This window comes from Coregonus clupeaformis, chromosome 28, assembly GCF_020615455.1.
Source record: "Coregonus clupeaformis isolate EN_2021a chromosome 28, ASM2061545v1, whole genome shotgun sequence".
Classification (NCBI taxonomy): Eukaryota; Metazoa; Chordata; class Actinopteri; order Salmoniformes; family Salmonidae; genus Coregonus; species Coregonus clupeaformis.
In genome coordinates, this window is record NC_059219.1 from 32,153,701 (window position 1) to 32,163,845 (window position 10,145).

Consider the following 10,145-nt stretch of genomic DNA (forward strand, 5'->3'; position numbering starts at 1 on the left):
TTTTATTTGAGGGTATTTTCTTTATATCTGTTTTACCGTTTAGAAATGAAAGCACTTCATGTATCTAGTCCCCCCTATGTGAAGAAGTCATATGTATTTGGACAAATCCACCTATAGTGCATCAATGTAGTCAAAAGTTTAGTATTTGGTCCCATATTCCTTGCACACAATGACCTTTGTGCCTCTGTGACCTTCTCACTCATCATTATTCATGATTCATTCATGATTATCCATAATCATGGTAGCATCCACATGAATATAGAAGTGTTCAGAAACATTCACAATAAAAGTGACTCCAAAATAGCACAAGGCACTATTCACCATTCAGTTAGTATTGGGCAAAACATAATCCAAAACACAATCAAAACAAACCGCAAATGCATCCAACAAGTTTGTAGAGTCACAAGCATGATGTAGTCATTGCGTGCAAGGAATATGGAACCAAATACTAAATACTACTTTTGACTACTTTAATACAGTGAATTTGACCAAAAACATGACTTCTTCAAATAAGGGGACTAGATAAACAAAGTGCTTTAATTTCTAAACAGTGAAACAGATATGTAGGAAAATACATGTGCTGTCGCCTAATATGAAACATTCTATTTTAAATCTAAAATGCTGGAATATAGAGCCAAATATTTTTCTTTAGCTTCACTGTCCAAATACATATGCAGGAGAGTGTATTTCATACACGACATAGCATTAGTTAAATTACAAATGAAGTCACCACAGACGATTACCGAGTGATTAGTTATTACCTTTGGGCCCTCCCTTCTTTGGTTACACAAGTTCTATCACCTTGTTCCAAAACACATGAATGATTATTGATGATTATTGAAAAGGGTCAAGTTGCTGTCTCAAAGCTTTTTTCATCACTTCGGGTACTATGCCTTCATCATGTTACCCCTACTGTGCTCACAGAGTACAGTACAGTTGGCAGTGCACTAAGTAAAACCTCAATGTCATTGTGAAGTCAGTGCTTTGTCAGGACAATGTATACTGAACAAAAATATTAATGCAACATGCAACAGTTTTAACGATTGTACTGAGTTACAGTTCATATAAGGAAATCAGTCAATTGAAATAAATAAATTTGGCCCTAATCTATGGATTTCACATGACTGGGAATACAGATATGCATCTGTTGGTCAGATACCTTTAAAAAAAAGGTACAGTTGAAGTCAGAAGTTTACATACACTTAGGCTGGAGTCATTAAAACTAGTTTTTCAACCACTCCACACATTTCTTGTTAACAAACTATCGTTTTGGCAAGTCGGTTAGGACATCTACTTTGTGCATGACACAAGTAATTTTTCCAACAATTGTTTACAGACAGATTATTTCACTTATAATTCACTGTATCACAATTCCAGTGGGTCATAAGTTTACATACACTAAGTTGACCGTGCCATTAAACAGCATGGAAAATTCCCGAAAATTATGTCATGGCTTTAGAAATTTCTGATAGGCTAATTGACATCATTTGAGTCAATTGGAGGTGTACCTGTGGATGTATTTCAAGGCCTACCTTCAAACTCAGTGCCTCTTCTCTTGACATCATGGGAAAATCAAAAGAAATCAGCCAAGACCCCAGAAAAAAATTTGTAGACCTCCACAAGTCTGGTTCATCCCTGAAGGTACCACGTTCATCTGTACAAACAATAGTACGCAAGTATAAACACCATGGGACCACGCAGCCGTCATACCGCTCAGGAAGGAGACGCGTTCTGTCTCCTAGAGATGAATGTACTTTGGTGCGAAAAGTGCAAATCAATCCCAGAACAACAGCAAAGGACTTTGTGAAGATGCTGGAGGAAACAGGTACAAAAGTATCTATATCCACAGTAAAACAAGTCCTATATCGACATAACCTGAAAGGCCGCTCAGCAAGGAAGAAGCCACTGCTCGAAAACCATCATAAAAAAGCCAGACTACGGTTTGCAACTCCACATGGGGATAAAGATCGTACTTTTGGGAGAAATGTCCTCTGGTCTGATGAAACAAAAATAGGACTGTTTGGCCATAATGACCATCGTTATGTTTGGAGGAAAAAGGGGGGATTGCAAGCCGAAGAACACCATCCCAACCGTGAAGCATGGGGGTGGCAGCATCATGCTGTGGGGGTGCTTTGCTGCAGGAGGGACTGGTGCACTTCACAAAATAGATGGCATCATGAGGAAGGAAAATTATGTGGATATATTGAAGCAACATCTCAAGACATCAGTCAGGAAGTTAAAGCTTGGTCGCAAATGGGTCTTCCAAATGGACCCCAAGCATACTTCCAAAGTTGTGGCAAAATGGCTTAAGGACAACAAAGTCAAGGTATTGGAGTGGCCATCACAAAGCCCTGACCTCAATCCTATAGAAAAGTTGTGGGCAGAACTGAAAAAGCGTGTGCGAGCAAGGAGGCCTACAAACCTGACTCAGCTCTGTCAGGAGGAATGGGCCAAAATTCACCCAACTTATTGTGGGAAGCTTGTGGAAGGCTACCCGAAACGTTTGACCCAAGCTAAACAATTTAAAGGCAATGCTACCAAATACTAATTGACTGTATGTAAACTTCTGACCCACTGGGATTGTGATTAAATAAATAAAAGCTGAAATAAATCATTCTCTACTATTATTCTTTCATTTCACATTCTTAAAATAAACTGACCTAAAACAGGGAATTTTTACTAGGATTAAATGTCAGGAATTGTGAAAAACTGAGTTTAAATGTATTTGGCTAAGGTGTATGTAAACTTCCGACCTCAACTGTAGATGCGTGTTTCAGAAAACCAGTCAGTATCTGGTTTGACCATCACTTGCCTCATGCAGCGTGACACATTTTATTTTTATTTTTTACATCTCCTTCACATAGAGTTAATCAGGCTGTTGATTGTGGCCTGTGGAATGTTGTCCCACTCCTCTTCAATGGCTGTGCAAAGTTGCTGGATATTGGCGGGAAATGGAACACGCCATTGTACACGTCGATCCAGAGCATCTCAAACATGCTCAATGGGTGACATGTCTGGTGAGTATGCAGGCCATGGAAGAACTAACATTTTCAGCTTCCAGGAATTGTGTACAGATCCTTGTGACATTATGATGCTGAAACATGAGGTGATGGTGGCGGATAAATGGCACAACAATGGGCCTCAGGATCTCGTTTATGGTATCTCTGTGCATTCAAATTGCCATCAATAAAATGCAATTGCGTTCGTTGTCCGTAGCTTATGCCTGCCTGCCCATAGCATAACCCCACCTCCACCATAACCCCCACTCTGTTCACAACGTTGACCTCAGCAAACCGCTGGCCCACATGACGCCATACACGTGGTCTGTGGTTGTATGTACTGCCAAATTCTCGAAAATGATATTTAGAATTTAATGAACATTAAATTCTCTGGCAACAGCTCTGGTGGACATCTTTGGCATTGTGTTGTGTGACAAAATGCCCCCAGCACAAGGTGCACCTGTGTAATGATTATGCTGTTTAATCAGCTTCTTGATATGCTTTAACTATCAGGTGGATGGATTATCTTGGCAAAGTTGAAATGCTCACTAACAGGGATGTAAACAAATTTGTGCACATTTTAGAGAAATAAGTTTTTGTGCATATGAAACATTTCTGGGATCTTTTATTTCAGCTTATGAAACATGGGACCAACACTTGTTGCGTTTATATTTTTGTTCAGTGTACATGACCTATAATACAATCTTTATTTTTCTTACTTTTGGCTTTTTGAGCTCAAGGAGAAATACAAACACATTACAATAGTGTAAAAATCACTTTAGTCTGACAAACATCCAATTAGCTTTTTTCTTACAAGTTTTCAAATGTATTCATGTTGCTCATCTAAGTAAATCCTTTCCCACACTTAAAAAAAACACTAACGTTTTTATTAAGTGTTTGATGGATAATAAATGTAGCATCATGTACATAATAATATACATATATCATACACATGCTGTAGTATTAGTTAATTTACAAATGATTGAGTCACCACAGACGATTACACAGACGATACGAGTGATTATTTATTAAATTCAGACCTGGGTTCAAATGTATTTCAGTATTTAAAATACATTTGTGTATTTTCAAATACACAGCCCAAAATAAGTACTTCTATTTGGTTATTTGAATGGCTATTTGTAAAAACCAAATAGTATGAGTATTTTCAAACACTTATTTCAAATACCTGGGTTAAATGCACGGGAGTGTATTTGAGTATTTTCAAATACTTTCCAAGTGTATTTCCAAATACATTAAAATATTCAAGTACTTGTCTTTTCAAATAAAACATCTGAATACTTACTTGGACAACGTAGGTGAAAGTAATTGAGATATTTGAAATAGTGTTTGAACCCAGGTCTGATTACAATGGGGAAAAAAAGTGTACCCAAATGTGCTTCAGCCCAGCATGTAGCAGAAGGGAATTGGGTGCCTGACCGAGGGATTGAAAATAAAAACATTCCTTAGATGACGACACTTCAACGGGTGACTATGCAGAAGAATTAGGAAAAGGGAGGACTCTGTTCCGGCATACATCAGGAGCTTGGTCCAAAACACATGACTGATTATTCAAGGGTCAACTTCATAGTTGCTGTCAAAATGTTTTTTCATTACATCAGGTACAGAACGGCCTACACAAACTGTGTCATGCTTTCATCATGTTACCCCTACTGTGCTCACAGAGTACAGTACAGTTAGCAGTGCACTAAGTAAAACCTCAATGTCATTGTGAAGTCTGTGGACAAAGTTCCTTAACAACCAATTACATTACCCAGGGAAAAATAACAGAATGGCTACTTTGTCAATAAATTGCTAAAACTTTGTCAGGACGATGTACATGAACTATAAAACATTTTTTTTTTCTTCTTACTTTTGGCTTTATGAGCTCAAGGAGCAATAAACATTACACTAGCGTAAAAATCACTTTAGTCTGACAAAGATCCAATGACATTATTTCTTATGAGTTTTCAAATGTATTCTCATGTTGCTCAACTGACTAAATCCTTTCCCACACGTGTGGCAGTAATGGGGCTTCTCCTCAGTATGAATAAACATGTGTCTTTTAAGGCCACTAGTTTCTGCAAAGCCCTTTGAACAAAGGGAGCAGGTGAATGGGCGCTCGTTTGAGTGCCATCGCTTATGCGACGTGAGAGCGCATGACGTGCTGAAAGCCTTTCCACACGGTTTACAACGGTAAGGTCGTTCCCCTGTGTGAAAACGCATGTGCACTAAGAGTTCCCCGGACACAAAGAAAGCCTTCCCACATACGCTACACAGGTATGGTCTATCCCCTTTGTGCATCCGGAGGTGTCTAACTAATGTGTGCTTTTGATTGAACTTCTTCCCACAGACTGAGCAGGAGTAAGGCCGCTCCCCGGTGTGTGTGCGTATGTGTATTTTGAGGACTGCTGCACTTGTGTAACTCTTGCCACAGTGTTGGCAAATAGGCCTGTGCATCGGTTCAACGTCGTGACTCTTCTTGTGCAGTTGTAGATATCTCTCCGATTTGAATCTCTTCTCACACTGGTTGCAACGGAACGGCTGCACACTTGTGTGAATACTTTGGTGTCGTTTCAGGTCAGTTGTGCATCTGAAACCCTTCCCGCACTGTTTGCAGGTGTTCTTATTGATCCTCTTGGCTGAGGAGCTCTGTACTGTTTCACTGGATGGCAGTGAGTTCTCAGCTCCTCCAGAGTCCAGGCTCCTGCTGTCCTCCTCTGTTAAATGTTCCTTCCTGATGTGCTGGTGAAGGTCCACCATTTCCCTGTGGGAGAATGGGCACTGGGGGCAGGAGAAGACCTGGGAGGGCATGTCACTAGCCAGTTCTACAGGCAGAAAGCACAAGAGAGCAGACATACAAAAATGAAGATGCGTTAACATATCCTTATATGACCCGGATCCTGGAGCGTTTGGTACCATGATTCTCTCTATAAAACATATGCGAAGGGCAAACGATGCCTGACCCAAATGATTCCTGGACCTCCCGAGTGCCAACTTATTGTGATTTTGGGACAGCTATATTGTTGATTCATCCAGACAGTTTTTAAGTTCATTAGCTAATTATTTAGCAATTTTCAGCATCTTCCAGTTAACGTCGCTTGCCAACCAACATCCCATTGAAATGAATGGTTCCCCTAGCGGTGACGGCCATTGTTGGAAACAGCCTTCAGTGCGGTGCTCTCAAAAGCACGAAAATGTCCTTCTCCAAAACAATATACACAGCCACTATGTTTTAAGGTGTTATAATTAGGAACTGATATCAACCTCTGTAATTCATGATCCTAAGTGTAAAATTTGACAGTGGTGTGAAGCACTTCCTGATTTTTCAACTGAAAGTCAAGGAGCGTAAAAAAAAAACATAAAAAATATCTGTAGGTAATGTAACAAGTCAGGCTTTTACAAATCACTTCAAAATACATGGTGGAAACGGACTGTATCATTATGAATCTCCTTACCATCCGAGTCCTCTGGTTCACTCAGAGGGGAGGTCCAGTTTGCGTCATCTTCATCCTTCAATCCTCTCTCAGGGTCTTCATTTCTCTCACTTCCATCATCATCATCCTCCTCCAAGTTATTTTCACAATGCAACTCTACTCCTTCCTCTTGGTCTTCCTCACTGTTGATCTTCCACCCCTCTGTGCACCCTTTCATGCCTTCATGTCCATCGAGACTTGACTTCAGGCCGTGAATTTGAGGAATTGACAATGTGGACAAGATGTTGTCTGCGACCTGGTTGGAGAATTTATCTGGAGGAAGGAAGAGAGAATTTTCATCTCAGGAAAGGAAACGGAAAAATGCAATTAACTAATTCACAGAAGAGCACATGGCTAACATGGTTGATATCCTCTTATTAAGACTAACTTTTGCTCAAGTGTCCCAGATGTCTATGATGCTGCAGCAGTGTCTTCATGTGCTCTGGGTCAGAGACAGAATGCCAGAACTCCTCCAGGTCAGAGGGGGCAATGCTGAGACTAGATGCTGTCTGAGGATAAAAGGAACATTAAAAAGGTTTCTGCAGCTCTAGCTCACAGAACATTAATCATATAGGTGGGTGTTTAAAAAAAAATATATTCTGCCATGCATAAGCCGTAAAACAAAGGCTTTTAATATTTCCACTACAGGAGTGCCTTGATTACTTCTGGAAATGTGTTTGCACAAAGGCTTTTACGGCATTGTTTACTATCCAGCATCAACTATAAATGTACATTTTAGTAATTTAGCAGACGCTCTTATCCAGAGTGCCTTACAGTTAGTGCATTCATCTTAAGATAGCTTGGTGAGACAACAACACATCACAATTGTATCAAGTATATTTTCCCTCAAAGTATTTATCAGCAAAGTCAGTGCTAGTGGAAAAATAAAAATACAATTGGGGTGGGGGGGTGCATCATTGGGGTGCCAGGACAGAGAAGAGCTTTGACTGGGTTGAGCGGGAGCTGCCCTCAAGCAGGGGCGTGAGGCCAAGAGACCAGAGGTGGCGGAATGGAGTGCTCAGGTTGGGATGTAGGGTTTGAGCATAGCCTGAAGGTGAAGAGGTGCAGTTCCCCTTGCTGCGCCGTAGGCAAGCACCATGGTCTTGAATCAAAGAAGCACTCCTCTCCTGTGCGTCTACATTAATCATATAGGATTCAACTTGAGTTGACCAAAAGGACAGTCATGAACAAGTAGCTTTGTACCCAAAGACTGGACATTATACAGTGTCATTACTAAAATTGTTAGTGACATCCCTAAGCATGTGATACTGAAGAAATAACATGACAAGCCTGACCATCTCTAAAGATTTCATGCTATTAAGATATTGAGCCTGTACCTCTGTAAGGTCTGGTACAGGCAGCAGCTCCTCCAGCCGGGAGAGGAACTCCCACACCAGTATCTGCAGTGCTGTGTCATACCGAGGGCCGTAACGTATTGGGAACACCACCTGAGAGAGAGAGAAATAAAACAAGAGTAGGCCGAGCCAACACCTTGATGGGTTGTTCATTTTGTATGGTCTTTCATCAGTTATAGTAAAACAAGCAACATTTCACTACTGAGTTTTACATTGCTGGAACATGCTGTCCTATTGACTCTGAAAGCAACAACTATGATTTATTAGGATATTTCCCACCTGGAAGAAGTGCTTCTTCTCAGAAGGGTCTTCCAACAGGGTTTTGACAAGTTCCACGAAGTTAGACTCCGAAGCCTCCAACTCATTTCTACTCTGTGACTGGGCATGTAAAATGAATGATAAAATCAGCTTTAACAGAAACACAATATAAGCTCCCTCTATTCCACAGCATCCAGACTACTTTTGACACTGAAAGTTACATACATCCACGTGCACAGCATGTACTGAAGAAGTTCTGATTCTGTCCAAATGAAGTTGGATGGTCTGGGGTTCCGGTGGGTTTTCATTGCGAAACAACTCTAAAACCATCTGAAAGCAGATTTTATGAGGGTCTTAGTCCAATGACAATTATTCTTTCTTTACATCCATGCCTCTACTCCTTCTCCACCCTCCCACTTCTCACCCTTGCTCTCAGTCCCAGGATGAGTTGGGTCCTCTGCCTGGAGCTCAGCAGCTCTGGAACCATCTCTGTCACCAAAGTCACAAACTCCTCCAGCTTCCCATACTGCATCACATTACGCTCTTGAGCCACTTGCCACATGAAAGCTGACATCAGGCGTAGAGGAGGAACCAGGAGACGGAAAGAAGATAAAGGTAACCGTGGACCTACAGTAAAATAAAAAAGGAGCCAGTATGGAAACATAAGGATTGTGTCAGTAGCCAACTACACAATACCTGTAGCCAACTACACAACACTATTATTGGCTTACCTGCCTGGTCTGAAAACATGGGAGTTTGATCCAGTTTGCTATTAGGACTCTCAACTCTGTTTGCTGAAATCTATAGAAACAATCAAAACATGAGGCAGTAATTGCAAATCTTGAAGATATTAACAGTAAGGCTGTTGCAAATTCATTAAAACATTACTTTCTCATTTTATGACTAAATTAATCATTGTCACTGTCATATATATTCTAATTAAGGCCCGATTGCCATAAACACATGACTAATTGTTTAACGTTTTCAACAACAACATTTTACATGAATCTCCGCAATCTCGTACTGATTTATGTGCGTCCTCTGTTGCTGGTGTTGATATTGTACTCATTTTAACTGCGAACCCAGTGCCAGAAATAGTGGTTTCTTCAGTCGAATTATTAGATAATCTTTCATAAAACCGATAATTACCAGTCTACAAGTCAGGTCTGGCAACTAGGTACTGTAGCCATACATTTTCAGTTTCTTAGCTAACTAGCTACCTCGGGAAAGTTTGGGTTGGTTTGCCGATGTTTGATAAAAATGGTGAGCCAACTCAGAATTCCAGGCCTCGGTACACCCTCTGGCATATCCTTAGACTTTTTCAGTGCTCTCACATGACGGTCCCTCGCAAGTCTCCATTTCTTCCTGCAGGTATCTGGATCGGAGTTTAAATATGTAGCAATTTCGCGCCAACTGTGTTCGAGAGCCTCTTTGTCGAAATGTAAACGCATTGAGGTATCATACAAGTGCGTATGCTCTTTGACTGCTTTTACGAGACGTTCTTCAAACGATTCAGCCATTTTCCAAAAATATCACAAGCTGGTTAGCTATCTAGCTATCCAGCTACATAAGAAACAAAATAACCGAACATTCACGGTCGTCGTTTAAATATGACGTTATAGGTCAAACTTTTACTTCCGCTTTTACTGAGTTTAACAGCGGTTGGCATTAACGCACCAAACTGGACTATAATATACATTCATTATACTTTCATACACAATATATATATACACTACCGTTCAAAAGTTTGGGGTCACTTAGAAATGTCCTTGTTTTCGAAAGAAAAGCACATTTTTTGTCCATTAAAATAACATCAAATTGAACAGAAACACAGTGTAGACATTGTTAATGTTGTAAATGGCTATTGTAGCTGGAAACGGCGGATTTTTAATGGAATATCTATATAGGCGGACAGAGGCCCATTATCAGCAACCATCAGTCCTGTGTTCCAATGGCACGTTGTGTTTTCTAATCCAAGTTTATCATTTTAAAAGGCTAATTGATCATTAGAAAACCCTTTTGCAATTATGTTAGCACAGCTGAAAACTGTTGTGCTGATT

The 10,145-nt window shown here is 40.3% G+C and overlaps 1 protein-coding gene across 3 annotated transcripts; it reads right to left on the bottom strand.

Moving 5' to 3' along the window:
• Positions 1–3,759: 3,759 nt before the first annotated feature.
• Positions 3,760–9,712, bottom strand: LOC121543466 (zinc finger protein 2). Of its 3 annotated transcripts, none has more exons than XM_041853329.2 (9): positions 9,306–9,712; positions 8,817–8,886; positions 8,510–8,652; positions 8,311–8,415; positions 8,107–8,235; positions 7,810–7,920; positions 6,861–6,981; positions 6,455–6,745; positions 3,760–5,824 (listed from the first exon to the last, which is right to left on the bottom strand). In XM_041853329.2, exons 1-9 carry the CDS (start codon positions 9,603–9,605, stop codon positions 4,950–4,952), a joined length of 2,145 nt encoding a protein of 714 aa, XP_041709263.1. In that variant the 5' UTR covers positions 9,606–9,712; the 3' UTR covers positions 3,760–4,949. The 3 variants fall into 3 exon arrangements, with proteins under 3 accessions (XP_041709263.1, XP_041709261.1, XP_041709262.1); XM_041853327.2 differs by having other exon boundaries at positions 8,510–8,712; XM_041853328.2 differs by having other exon boundaries at positions 8,107–8,205; positions 8,510–8,712; positions 9,306–9,711.
• Between the last annotated feature and the right edge of the window lie 433 nt (positions 9,713–10,145).